The sequence below is a fragment of the Macaca nemestrina genome, chromosome 7, assembly GCF_043159975.1.
Source record: "Macaca nemestrina isolate mMacNem1 chromosome 7, mMacNem.hap1, whole genome shotgun sequence".
NCBI classification, from domain to species: Eukaryota; Metazoa; Chordata; class Mammalia; order Primates; family Cercopithecidae; genus Macaca; species Macaca nemestrina.
In genome coordinates this window covers 159,260,883-159,275,629 of record NC_092131.1, presented here as the reverse complement: position 1 = coordinate 159,275,629, position 14,747 = coordinate 159,260,883, and the positions used below count along the sequence as shown (strand labels likewise).

At 40.4% G+C, this 14,747-nt stretch overlaps 1 protein-coding gene across 7 annotated transcripts in view; it reads right to left on the bottom strand.

Annotated features, from left to right (window-relative positions):
* Positions 1-330: 330 nt before the first annotated feature.
* LOC105491561 (tau tubulin kinase 2) overlaps positions 331-14,747 on the bottom strand; it is a 176,272-nt gene continuing 161,855 nt past the window's right edge. For 5 of the 7 annotated variants that reach the window (XM_024796302.2, XM_071067020.1, XM_071067022.1 and 2 more), the window contains 2 exons: positions 12,911-14,184; positions 5,587-7,503 (listed from right to left, as the gene is read on the bottom strand). In XM_024796302.2, coding sequence (XP_024652070.2) covers positions 7,041-7,503; positions 12,911-14,184 — 1,737 coding nt within the window. In that variant the 3' untranslated portion in view covers positions 5,587-7,040. Of the gene's footprint in view, positions 1,176-5,586; positions 7,504-12,910; positions 14,185-14,747 lie in introns of those variants that run through there. The other 2 variants (XM_071067021.1, XM_071067019.1) reach the window with 2 other exon arrangements.

The following is a 14,747-nucleotide window of genomic DNA, read 5'->3' as shown; positions in this document are numbered from 1 at the left end:
ATTTTAATTTTATTGGAGGAAAACATCTCCTAACATCCTTGCACCCTGGTTTCCACCTGCAGGGACACTGAACGCCTAGTTTCTGTTCAGTCCTGGGCTGCTTTTTCCAGGGAACTTCTAGATGTGGTACTGCATTTACAGTAACACTGTCTGCTCCCAGTTGATCTTGTAACATCTGGTGTATTCAATAACTTTATTAAATTAGAAAAATAATATTTTCCACTTTTGAAATCCAGACCATCACACAAATAGAACTAGATTTTGCATGCGGAATGAATATTTTATTACTAGGGTATAAAAATAAAATACAAAATAATTTTAAAACAGAACTTAAAACACTGTACAAAGCTTTAATATGATACAAATGGGAAAATTAAATAAATAATTACACTTTTCTGTACAGGTGGCCTATACAAAAGCACTCCAGGTTTCTGCCAATACTCTGTCCTTGGTTGCCTGAGCAAAATCGTATAAAGGGAGCTGCTTGGAAGGAAAGGAACACAATGAAACACCTCTGGAGGTATTTCAAAGAGTAGTTTCTCATCTCTCTGATTTCAGGAAGAGGAGAAGAGAGGGAGAGAAAAGTGGAATTATTAAAGTCGTCTAACTCATTGGTCTTGTTCAATAAGAAAGAATTCTGGTTTGTGGCTGAATCTGATTTAACAGCTGCCAATAGCTCATTACTTCTAAGATGTATATCTAATTCAAAACTAGATGCTCCCCCCTCCCTCTTTTTTTCCTAAAAGCTGGGAACTTGTAAGTAAATGTCCTAGTGAAATAGACACTGGCTATTTTAGAAAAAGGGTCAGAAGGTGGACCAGGAACTATATATCAGGGAGAAGTAAGCGAGGCACAAGCCCAGGTCATCTAGGCTGTGTTTATTCAGTCCACCCAATCCAATTTCAAAGCCCCAAGTGGGCCAGGGTTACCTTTATCTTCCCACCTTTGTATTTCCGAAAGCTTTCTCACCTCAGTGGACTTCTTTGTCTGATGAATAGTTCAAAGAGAACATTGTTTTGGAAAAAGTCCCAAGGGCTTTCACCTTCCTGGGTAGCTCCCTACGATAAGTCAAATTCAAGTTCTGGTAGCCTTGTCTACCCCTCGTAGGCGAGTGAAGAATGCCCACAGAGTCCAGATGTGGTGAAATGCTGCGCATGGATTCCTCAGGATTTAAACTGCATATTATTAGAGAAAAAGAGCATTCTATGGCAAGGGTAGTCTATATAAAAACTTGGTTTACTCAATGTTTTTAATTAGGCGAGTGAACACTTATGTACATAATATTGAATAATATTAAACTAATAAAAAGAGAGGTAAAATTCCTATCCGTTGTAATTGTAAAATTATGTCATCAGCAAATTCTATAGTCACATGGGCTCAAAGACCTGCCTCATCCACTCTTGTTCCCTAGGTCAAGGAACCCAGAGCCAGGGTACCTGGGAGGCATGGTCAGCATCGCCAGTGCACATACATTCTGTGCCCACACTACCACTAACGCTCCCAGCTGAAGAGGAGGCAGAAAACCGTTACGTTGCACAAGGCCATGAAAGGAAAGGCTCCACTACTTTTACATGTTACCTTAAGACCAAAGATCCAGCAAAGTCTAAGGCAATACGCTACTCATTACTGAGTCATGTTACTTTTTTGCTATTCAGTGTCTTGAGATTGTGTGGAAATTCAAGGTGACCTGATCTTGTCACATACTTTAATTTTCTGATCCAAATTTGCTGAAAGGGAATAATTAAACATTAAGCTTACATATTTTTTTAAGTAGGAGCAGACAATCACAAAAGACGTCTTAATGGGCACAAACTTTATTTTTGTTTTACTTTTTTTTTTTTTTTTTTGAGACGGAGTCTTGCTCTGTCGCCCAGGCTGGAGTGCAGTGATGTGATCTTGGCTCACTGTAATCCTCCGCCTCCCGGGTTCAAGTGATTCTCCTGCCTCAGCCTCCTGAGTAGCTGGGACTATAGGCGCCCGCCACCACACCTAGCTAATTTTTTGTATTTTCAGTAGAGACGGGGTTTCACCCTGTTAGCCAGGATGGTCTCTATCTCCTCACCTCGTGATCTGCCCGCCTCAGCGTCCCAAAGTGCTGGGATTACAGGCGTTGAGCCACTGCGCCTGGCCTTGTTTTACTTTTTAAAATTTCTGTGAGCTGCTCTAGAAAACTAAAGGGCCAAAACTTTACTGTCATAATTCCACGTTCAGTCAGGGATTTCTCAGAATTGCGGTGTGCAGCATCCAGACTCCCCTTTATGTGGCTGGGGATCCCTGTGCCATGTCTTCGGCTTACCTAAGAACTACAGGAATTCCCCATGTGCCTCCTACAGTTTTTCTAGCAGTGTGGGTAATGGACTCTGAAGGTTCCTGAGACTTTGTTAAACTTCTCATAATTCCAGAGGGAAGGCCAAAATATTAAGAATACTCAATGACAGGCTAAGTTTCCATCTACTTCCTTATCTCAAGTTACACACCAGAGTTCCACTGGGTGAGGACAGGGAAGTGGGATGTCCCAACAGCCTCTTTTAGGGTTTTCATGCATTAATCCCCCCATATGGGCTGATGGTTGGAACTGCCTTTAGTTCTCTAAGTAAAGGTCTAAAAATGCACCTGTGGTTTCTGAACTTGGGTATATGCTGATACATAAGGACTACCATAGAAGTTACATGCCTTAATCCTGTAATACTTTCATGTGGTATCATTCTGCTAATATATTGTCTACAGAGCCAAACCCCAAGTTACACAGCGCAACAGTACTTGTCAACCACTCCATCTCCTCAGTGACACAGGTGCTAAAGTACCTCTCCCCTGAGGCAAAGTCCCCACACATCTGTGGTAAGTGCACATAAACAGAAATGGGCAGATTTTGAAAGTGAATGCAAACAACTTAATTCCAAAGTACATAAACATGACAGAAGTCTAACATATGCCATGTTTTGATCAATATAAAGGAATATGTTTTTAACGTATAAAAAACTTTGATCTTCAAGACTAAATCTAGACTTATCTACAAATAAATAAATTTTCAAACAGCCAGGGGAAAATGCATTTTTTCCCTGAGTCTCACTAAATCGTTCTGAATTCTGCTTCTCCTATCACCAATTCCTAATGTCATGTTAGAATGTAGAATTGTCTGCTCTTGGGAAAAATAAAGCGTCTGCTTTTAATTCAAAGCTCTTGGGTATAGAAAAACTAATTACGGTTTTAGCTATTGGTGTCTGAGTTTGTAAAACATGCATCAATGTACACTTTCTCCTTGTAGACTGAATGCAACTATAGAAATATTAGCATAAAAAATATGTGGCCTGGAAGAAATCTCTGATGATGCTGAAGAACCTCAAGTTCCCATCATGGCTAGGAGTCAAGAGAAGGAGACGCTGCACACCTAAGTGCTGAATTAGCAGCCGAGGCTTTAGTGTTTGAAAGCAAATAATATAAAGTAATGACTACAGTGGGTGTCAATTACCATTTTGCTACTTATGTAGGACTCGATTAACTTGGCAACTTCTACAAAAAACATTCACGTCACAACATGCAACTTAGAAAACAGTTAATGTAACTGTGCCACTGTCAGCAAGGCCAGCTTGCATACCAGAGTTAAGAATGAGAGTACCTGTCTGCCTAGGGCTTAACATTCAAAGACATTTATAATCTGTGTTTTAAGGTTAAATTTTATATGACCCAGTTTTCCTTCTTTGTTCACTATCCACTAAAATTAAATGCCTCTATGCTGTGCAAGAAGTCACAATGTATGATTTTACTATTTCAACCAATCCATAGACCCTGGGGATTTGGCAGCAGAATTCAGGAGAAATGCTACCTAAAGTGATTGAGCTGTTGCTAATTCTACCTTCTGTTCCACTCAAGTACTTCCAGGGACTAACAAGGGAAGGCGAGGGCAACCGTGACTGACTAGGTAACCGGCTATTCTATTGTGACAGAAGAAACCAGGCAGTACTTGATTTTCAAAAGATAATTTTAACTGCTGCCCTATACTACTTTTAGCATAGTTTGGCTTGACCTTGATAGCCATGTCCCTCATCTTAGGTAGAATAACCAAATCAGTTTAAAATTACTTGATCTATGTCACTGAAACCTGAAATATGCCATCACTAAGAGAACCCCCAAATAAAAAATAAAGAACTAAAAAACACAACCAAACCGAATCAAACCAAAAACCTCATTCTCTGTATCATACTTTAAAACAAAAATAAAAATCCCTGCGTCACAGGTGCTTGCTCAGGGCTGCCAACTTCTATTTTTCGCCTGACAGACATCTAAAAGTACAAACTATGCTTGTAAAAACCAAAAAGTAAATGTCTACATAGGACGGTACTTATGAGCGGACCTACTGATACCACCTATGATATAATTAGTCTGTTTTCTTTTGAAAGTATCAGAGCAGAAACGTCTTTGGTTAATTCTTTCCTCTACATGCAAAATAACATATTCTTACACGATGAGACTGTTTCTCTCTGGATCTTGATGAGTTCATCAAGGCCATTTAGAAAAGGGGACAACACACTGGAAAAGCTGAGATAAAAATGGAAGGAACCAAGAAAGAGAGAAAACATTCAGTTGCCACGTTCCCATCGCTGTCAGTTCCAACCGCCGGCAGAGAAATGCCAATAAGAAATAAAATCTCACACACATACCACAGTTGTAGCCTCATCAGCTTTTCCAATGATTACTACTAGCATATTTCTGACTAAAGGGGTCGGGATTTAAAGCTAGCTACTTTTAGCAACAGAAATATGATAATTTCTTCATTATTCCCCCAACCCCCTGCAAAAAAAAAAATGAGATGAAAAGAGGAAAGTAGAATGGTAATTTTTAAGAAATGTTTCTAAAATCTGTCAGACTCATCATTATCATCCCAGTTTATCCACTGTAACTATAAGGAGAGAACTATGTGATTAACGTGACAAATCTTTGAACCAGTATTACAAGCATGTCCCCGTAAGTTTTTCCCTATTAAAATCTTTTTGAAATGAAAATTAAATTAAATAGCCTGTCTTGGCTTGTTAAATACTGCCAACCCTTGCGTTGTACACAGGGGAGGCAAGAAGACTCTGAGGTGTCACATGCCCAGAACATATTTTCAGAAAATGAAGATAGGCAAGGCCCAAGTATACATGAGGCACACAATAGAAAAGGAATTTCGCCATCTGTGATCTCGAAATTACAAATGGAGAATGACAAAGAATGAGTCTATATAAGGATATGTCTCTCTATATATTTATAAATATTTATATAATTTACCATGAAGACATGCAAGTAGTGTTACAGCAACTATTATACAATATAATACAGAAGGACTGGACTTCCAATATTACAGTTGCTTTAGATAAACAGCAAATATGTCTTATCTATTGCATTCCTCTGTAGTGTTTGAAACTGGAGAGAAATTAAGATTCCACACTATGCTACATTTCTTATAAGAGACGTTATATGCCTCAATGGTGTTCTGAGTTTGTTTTTTTAAAAAGCTCAACACAGATAAAGAGAACAAGAGAAGTTCAGTGCAGCTTCAGGGCAGCTTTGATGCAGCATTAGAAGATGTTCACTTGGGGAGGAAATGTATTTCTTTTTTTTTGTTTCCCAATTCAACTGTGTTAGGTTTGGCAGCAAACACAAGGTCAAACAGAAAGCACAGATGTTTGCTAGAAGGCAAATTTCAACAGCAAGCAGACCAATTTACCTGACCTTAATAAGGTCTTTACAACACAAAACACCTAGAGAGTATAAAAGAGCCCATTTTAAAAGTCTGGTAGACTTTTTGCCTGATTCCTATTAGAAGAGTGAGATTAGAACAAGTATCTTTCTCTTTACAGCTTCATGAATTGAGATTATATGAAAATCAGGCCAAGCAGCCCAAATATTGAACTAAAACACAGGAGAAGCAGGTAATAAAACATTAAAAAAGAAATATTTAGCCTAAATTTATTTCCCCAGATATTAATTCCTTATTGGCTAAATGTAGAAAATACAAAGTTTGAGGATTCTAAGCCTCAATAATATATCTAATTGATTTCTAAATCTCAAGTCACATTCCAAAGCATTGCTTCCCTTGTATCGTCTTGGAGGCTGATACCACAGACAGCTGGAGCCCAGAAGACTCAAGGAAGCAGCTCACTCTGGTCAGTTTCCTTCTCAAGTTTCTAAAGGAGGACACTTAACAGGGAGGAAGGGGCATCTTCTATCTTGAAGGCTATTACCCCACACTTACTTTCTCTCCCTAAACACTAAAGCCTGCCAAGTAGCTCTAGTTAGACTTTTCTTTCCTTTACCTAAGTTTCTTATTTTTCATAATAAAAACGTAGTAGGTTAAAACCTGTTACTCTAAAAAAAAAAACAAAATCAGGGACCTGAAAAAAAGTAATTGGATTTGATGGTACAATTAGGACCATAAAATAAAAGCAGAGAGACTGAATCAGATGAGACATACTAAACTTTAAAAAAAAATCTGAACTCCAGGGAGGGTACTGGGAATGAGGCAAAGGAAAGGTGTTCATTCTCAATACACGAAATAAACACACAAGCCAAATATACATGAGTACTGGCTCCCTGGCAACAGACTTCTTACAAAATCTAATATCTGATCAATGACTCTCCGGGGGGGGAAAGTTTTGAATGAAAATATCAAACAAGAAGTTTCACTTTTGCTATATAATCTTTGAGTTGAGGCTTAAAAAAATTAGGCAACCCCCCTAAAATTCCATTCTATCTCCTATCCTCAACTCTTTTGTTTCAAAGGCAGCTTAAAAAATGAGAGCTCATTTTAATGAGTTTCTCCCCCTTGGATTTTTGCTCTGTTTTTCCTTCTTGTACAAAGACATTTATTCCTAATCTGCTTGCTGCCTGCCTTAGGTAATTCCTTATCATGTATTTATGTCTTCTTATAAATAATTGATCATGTTACTTTCTTTTGCAAGAGAAGATCAACACTGATTTTTTTAAGTAGACAGTACAGGGACACACATGCATCAGGTTTAGGAGGAAGATCTCACACCTTTCAAAGAGATGCAGCCTGGCTCCTATCTGCTGAGTTTACTGGCTGGCTTACTCTTCCCTGGGGGGGTTTTAGTGCTGGCTGAGTGGTGGTGAAGGCTGCCGGATCCTTTCAGGCCATTCTTGCTGGGTTTGCAATGCTCCTGTTGGCAGGACCTCCTGGAGGAGGAAGATCCTGAGTGGCTGGGAGGTGACTTGCTTCTCCCCAGATGTGGGGATGAACTCCTCTGGTCATGGTGGGGCCGTCCAGCCCTAGATGGTGAGGAACTAGACGTGCGAGGCAAGGATGAGCTTCGAGGAGAGGCACTGGGACTCCTGCGAGGGACAACTGGACTCTTGGGTGGTGTTTTTGGATTGTGAGGAGATCCTGGACTCTTGGACTGAGTAGTGCTCCGGGGTTTCTGAGATCCATTTTGAAGAATTTGGGCCAGGCGGGAGAAAAGGTCTGAGTCGGAGTTACTACTCCCTAGGACTTTGTATCTGCGTAGCCTTAAAAGAACAGAGAAAATATATTTTTATTTTAATTCATTTCAAGTGTGCCTAAAAAGTCACAATGTCCCAAAATCATAATGTGAATGTGTAGAAATCAGAAAATAGACTAACAGGATACAGGGTTACTCTACTATATACTAGTTGCATGACCCTGGAGAAATTCTTTAATCTTTCCCTGCTTTCAATGGGAATACTATCTGTCTCATAGGGTCACTGAACAGACCAAGGGCAGTGACCCAAGTACTTAGATGAACATCTGCCATGAAGAAGCCCTTAAATGATATTAGTTCCTTTCCTCCTACGCCATGTTTTACTCTGCTAATTTTCAGATGAATTTAATTAATTGTCTCTAGCATGTTAGCACATAAGACAGAGAGTAAACTATATTGTGTAAGGATGCTAGGACAGGAATCTTACAAACACAAAATCCCACAACGTAAGTGTTTTTTTTAAATTTTCTTTTTTCTGCCAAGGCTCCGTCACCCCTAAGTCTTCAACATGAACTATACTAAGCAACAGGAGGAACTATAAATGTACATTCCACTCATTTAATAATTTCCAAGAGAAAAGAGTAGTCATTGGTTTCTGTGGAGCTCAGTTTGTATTCCTGTTAATAGCCTGGGATTAAGGAGGGTGGATGCTGGAACTGACTGCCCCCCACCCCCTCACACTGGCAACTGAGCTTGGGCCTCAAGCTGTACCTGTAGTGCACCTGTAGTGCACACCTGGCTAATTTTTGTATTTTTTTGTAGAGACAGTTTTGCCACATTGCCCAGGCTGGTCTCAAACTCCTGGGCTCTAGCAATCCTCCTGTCTCAGCCTCTCAAAGTGCTGGGATTACAAGCATGAACCATAGCGCCTGGCCCTTGGGCCTCAGAATTCTAAGAGTATTCATATGAACAGCAAATGTGTTTCTTGTCCTAAATGTCTTTCTGATTTGGCCTAAGAATCAAAGAAAATGGAACATATAAAAGTGTCTTTATGAACTATAAAGCAGTGGTCCCCAACCTTTTTAGCACCAAGGACCAGTTTCGTGGAAGACAATTTTTTTCCACCACGGGGGGAGGAGGGGCAAGGATGGTTTTGGGATGAAACTGTTCCACCCCAGATCATCAGGCATTACTTAGATTCTCATAAGGAGCACACAACCTAGATCCCTCCCATGTGCAGTTCACAACAGGGTTCGCGCTCCTATGGGAATGTGATGCCACTGCTGATCTGAGAGGAGGCGGAGCTCAGGCAGTAGTGCTCACCTCCTGCCATGCAGCCCTGGGGCCAGGGGCCTGCTATACAGCAGTCTACAATATATTTTAGTGGCAATGCCAAATTATGTAGTGAGAAGGACCCTAGGGCCCCTGTAATAATAAAATTATGCTAATAGAAAGTATACAGCAAAGGAATAGACAAATGAATGGAACAGAGCATTGAATCCAAAAAACATTTCCCATGTTTCTATGGGAAATTAGTATTAAGATATCACTAACTACTTGGAAAAAAACTTCACATCATATATAATGATAAACTTTAGATAGACAATACATTTATACACAAAGCACAAAACTCTAAAGGTACAGGAAATTACTACCTTTTAAAAAAATATTAGGTTTGAAGGACCTTCCTACGCATGATATAAAACACAATTAATAAAAACAAATTCAGTTCCATGAACACTAAACTTTTGTATCAAACAAAAGGCACTACAACCCAAGTTAAATTCAGACTAGGATAAAATATCTTTGATATAATTTGTAGAGAAGGGAGTTAGTTACAGAAAGTAACCCAGGCCGGGTGTGGTGGCTCACATCTGTAATTCCAGCACTTTAGGGGGTTGAGGTGGGTGGACAGCTTGAGGTCAGGAGTTTGAGATCAGCCTGGCCAACATGGCAAAACCCTGTCTCTACTAAAATACAAAAAATTAGCTGGACGTGGTGGCGGTGCCTGTAATCCCAGCTACTCGGCAGGAGAATCACTTGAACTTGAGAGGCAGAGGTTGCAGTGAGCCAGGACTGCACCACTGCACTCCTGCCTGGGCCACAGAGCAAGATTCCATCTCAAAACAACAACAACAACAACAGTAACCCAACAGAATGTTTTGACATGAAGACAGCCAACAACTCATAAAACGATCCTCCCACCTCAGCCTCCTGAGTAGCTGGGAATACAGCTGTGTAGCACCCATGCCTGGCTAATTCTTATAGAGATGAGGTTTCACCATGTTGCCCAGGCTGGTCTCAAACTTCTGGGTTCAAGCAATCTGCCTGCCTCAGCCTCACAAAGTGCTAGGATTACAGGTGTGAGCCACCACATTTGGCCCTGGAAAGCACTCTTCACTGGTTTACCACCTCCCGATATTTTCCCCTCTTCCTCAAAATATAAACATTCTGTGGTCAAATATATCATGATAATATTTAAATAAAAAGTATAGCATGCAGTGGACACTAAAGCAGTGTCTTTACTATGTATGGTTGTACATACCATCAGACCTACGGAAATCTTCTATAGGATTTTTTTGGTTTAATTCATTATAACCAAGATAAACAGCACTGTTACCAGGGTCCATTTATCAAATCATGGACCATGTGTTCTTCACTAGCATTTGACATCATATTTGAAGCACTAGGAATCTGTCTCCCCACCTAGGCAACTCCACTGGCAGAATCTGTCTGATGTAATTATCTTGGAAATCTGGAGTCTACCGAAGGCTTGCAACTTCCAGGAGAAGGCTTGGACTGTCAATAACAGTTAATTTTAGTCTATTTCAGATCTTAGCACATCCCCCATTCCTGGCCCTGTGGCAGGCAGTTGTGCACTTATTTCTGGAGCAGTTTGCACACAGCTTACAAGAAGCAGGTGGGCAAAAAGAACCCTGTCCTCCAATTACTGGGAATCTGTGCTCTGATTACTCATAGCTGGTTCTGATCACAGAAGAGCAGAGAAAGAGGTGGGTAGTCATTCTTACATTTTTCCCTATTGTTACAAACTGGTTCTCCTCTGGCTGAAGTAACTGCTAGGGGATTAAAAGGGCCAGTGCTCTTTTTTTCCTTCCCTCATTTTTCTTTTTTCCCTTCTTCGGAGCCAGATATTAAAGACTTGTGTATTCAAAACCAACCACATATACTGGGGAAATCAGAAAGCTATTATGCTTAGCCAGAAAAAAATACAGGCTTCGAAAAGGTCTGAGACCTTAGGTTTACATCTCAGGGTGGTCCTCAGCACAGAGACAGTCTACAACCATCAAAAAACAAACAAATTAGCTAGGTGTGCTGGCATGCACCTGTAGTTCCAGCTACTCAGGAGGCTGAGGCAGGAGGATCACTTGAGCCCAGGAGTTAGAGGCTGCAATGAGTCATGATTATTCCACTGCACTCCAGCCTGGGTGACAGAGTGAGACCCTGTCTCAAAAACAAAAAGAAACAAAAACAACCCCCAGCAAATCCTGAGGAAAGGGGAAAATCTTATTTTCAGAGTTACCATATTATTAGATTCAAATATCCAATTTTCAACAAAAAAAATTAAAAAAAACATACACAGAAACAGGAAGGCACGGTCCATTCAAAGGAAAAAAAATCAACAGAAATTGTATCTGAAAAAGACCTGATGGCAAATCTACTAGACAAAGATTTTGAAACAACTGTCTTAAGGATGCTCGAAGAACTAAAGAAAGACACGGAGAAAGTCAAGAAAACAACGTGTGAACAAAATGGAAATATCAGTAAGAGACAGAAAACCTAACAAGAACCAAAAAAAATGGAACTGAAAAGTACAATCACTAAAATAAAAAATTCACTAGAGGAATTCAAAAGCAGATCTGAGCAGGCAGAAGAAAAAAAAAAACAGCAAACTTGAAGACAGGACAATGGAAAGTATTGAGTCTGAGGTACAGAAAAAAAAGGAATAAAGAAAAGTAAACAGAGAGTAAAGGGCCTGTGGGGCCATCAAGCAGACCTGCATGCACACTGTGGGAGTTCCAGAAGGAGAAGAGAGTAAGAGGCAGAGAGAATACTTAAAAAAAAAAAAAAAAAAAAAGGCTGCAGACTCCCCAAAAGTCGTAAGAGACATGAATATACAACATCCCAGAAGTTCAACAAACTCGAAGTAGGATGAACTCAGAGACCCACAATGAGACACATTATAATCAAACTGTCAAAAGACAAAGACAGAGAATCTTGAGATTCTCAAAAAAATTATCCGAACACTTCTCACCAGAAACACTGGAGGCTGGAAGTACTTTAGTACTTTAAAGTACTTCTTTTAAAATACTACAAGAACTGTCAACTAAGAATCTTGTATCTGACAAAACTGTCCTTCAAAAATGAGGGAGAAATTAAGACATTCTCAAATAAAAGCTAAGGGAGTTTGTTACCACCAGACCTGCCTTGCAAGAAATGCTAAAGAGAGTCCTGTAGGTTGAAATGAAAGGATGCTACACAGGAACTTGAAGCCATATGAAGAAATAAAGATCTTAATAAAGGCAAACACATGGACAATTATAAAAGCTAGTATTTTTGTAAGAAGTCTATAACTCCACTTTTTGTTTTCTGCATTATTTAGGAGACCAATACTTTCTTTTTCTAACATTGGTTTGTAACTCCACATTTTGTTTTTTACATAATTTAAGATATTAATGCATTTAAAAAAGTATTAGTTTATGTGTTTGAACACACAATGTATAAAGATGTAATTCTGTAACATCAACAACTGAAAGGAGTGGAGACGGAGACTGAAAGGAGCAGAGTTACTGCATGATATTGAAGTTAAGCTCATATAAATCCAAATCAATGTTATAACTTTAGAACTTAAGTGTAACACAACAATGTGAATGTACTTAATACCACTGAACTGTACACTTAAAAAAGACACAGCTGGGCACAGTGGCTCAAGCCTGTAATCCCAGCACTTTGGGAGGCCGAGGCAGGTGGTTCACTTGGGGCCAGGAGTTTGAGACCAGCCTGCCCAACATAGCGAAACCCTGTCTCTAGTTTTAAAAAAAAAAAAAAAAGCCTGATGTGGTGGCAGGTGCCTGTAATCCTAGCTACTCGGGTGGCTGAGGCACGAGAGAATCTCTTGAACCCGGGAGGCAGAGGCTGCAGTGAGCGGAGATTGAGCCACTCCACTCCAGCCTGCGTGACAGAGTGAGATTCTGTCTCAAAAACAAACAAACAAAAAGTCAAGATGCTAAATTTTATGTTATGTGCATTTTACCACAATAAATTGGAAAAAATAAAATGATTAACCTGGATCAATCTGATTACTTCCACTGCACTAGGCTGTAAGGCCTGGGAAAGGCAGGAAAGAAAGATACTGAGAAGAGGGTAACACAGAAATGATGCCATTGGTGGAGTACAATAAAGCAGATATAGAAATGGTGTCACACACTTAACACAGGGAGAGCACACAGCATTACCTGGCTTCTACTCCAGGCCTCGTGGGTGGCTTTCCTGGTGGTGGCCGAGGAAAGAACTGAGATGAAGTTGAGCTATTGACTTGATCTGTGTTGACCCATGAAACTGGCCTTGGAATTTTGCTCTTTCTAGACTGGGAGATGATGGGTGACAGAAAGCTATCTTCAGCTGACCTACTCAGGTGAGAATCTACTGTCAGTCTTGAAAAGGGAGTGAGCACTTCCTCCTCACAAAAGGTAGCAGGAACAGTAGCTAGTTTCTCCTCTAGCAATTTATCAGAGGCACTTGAGAGGTCTCCAAGGAAGGACTTGAATTGTCTTTTTTCCACCAGAAGCTTGACTAGGTCTGGCTGATAAGCTTTCTTCTGGAGGAGCTTTTCTTTTGCAGAAACCGAAGAGGATGATTCCAAAGTTGAGTCGATCTCTTGTGCCAAAACAGGGATTCGGCTGTGTCTAGTTACAAAGGATGACCTAACCATATCCTTCCGGGTTGGGGCACCATGTTCATTCTCTGAAACACAATGAAATAGTTCTCCATTTCTAGGGGCAATTTTCTCTCTCTTACCCTCTTGGTGCAAAAAAGTAGAGAGGTCTCCTTGATGACCCGGCAAGTCTTCACTCATGATGTCATCATCCTTAGATACCTTATTTTTTTGTATTTCTGCCACCTGGCCTATCTGACCTTCAACATGTGGGTCAATGTCTCTGGGAGAAATTTCTGAAGTTCCAACTGTCAGAAGCTTCATTATCTCATTATTTTTGTCTTGATTTGGCACCACACTAAAAGTCTGTGTTTTTGTCACATGAAGAGGTTCAGTAGTAGCTGAGTGATCCTTTTCCACAATTACCAAATCTCCTGGGAGAGAGGAGATCTCCATACAATGCTGCCCTCTACTTAACTTCTCATCTTCATTATCTGACTCTAAAAGGATGCTTTTCTCTTCAGTTTCCCCAGGGAGATTTTCAAATTCTCTCACAACTAGTCTGTTATGATCAGGAAGTTCTTTTGGTCCCAGGTCTTGAGATTTGTTACTTTCTCTAATGTTGGGTAACACGTCATGACCAATGTGATCTATCTGAAGCCCCAAATCTGTTCTGCTTCCTCCACTAGGAGGTTCACCCTCTGTCACAGCCAAGCCAGAGAAGTTTTCCCTTGGAGAATAAAGTTCCACAGTGGGCTCCATGGGCTGAAGATCTTTCTTCTCTGGCTGCTGACCATAGTGAAAGCTTCCTGAAGTTGACTGTGTAGATGCCACAGAAGGTCTAGGAATTGTAATCTGGAGAAGGGGGAGAAAAAATTAAAATGCAATTATGTAAAATATCAATACAGATGCATGCTGTGAGATTTAACATCTCAAATTCTAATTTATAGGAAGAACACAGATGTTGACCAGGTCTGCGCAACTTATATGAAAAATGAACAATTCTGAATAACAATGAATGACACTTAAGCTACCCTACTCAGAAACTGCAGAACAGTCTCTCCCGGTAGGTTTATCCCTGCCCCTTCTTTGGTGTGCTGTATGCTCTGGAAGGCTAATTTATACAGATTGCACCATCTGGGCTTCCTTGCTTTCTGATTTGTGGTTAGATCTGCTCAATGGATGGCACCAACAGACAATCAGAGGGTTAGAGGAAAGAGAGGGCTGGGTAATGATTATCCTTGCTTCCCCGCTGAGGACTGTGGCGCTGGTGATGGCTACATTCCACTATCCTGGCCACAGCTCCCTTCTTGTGGCCTCTCTCTCAGCTACTACCCTCATCAAGTTCTGCTTACACCCACTTCAACTCCCCTTTCAGGACTCATGGTAGGAATGGCTCCCTCTGTTGCTGGTCCCAT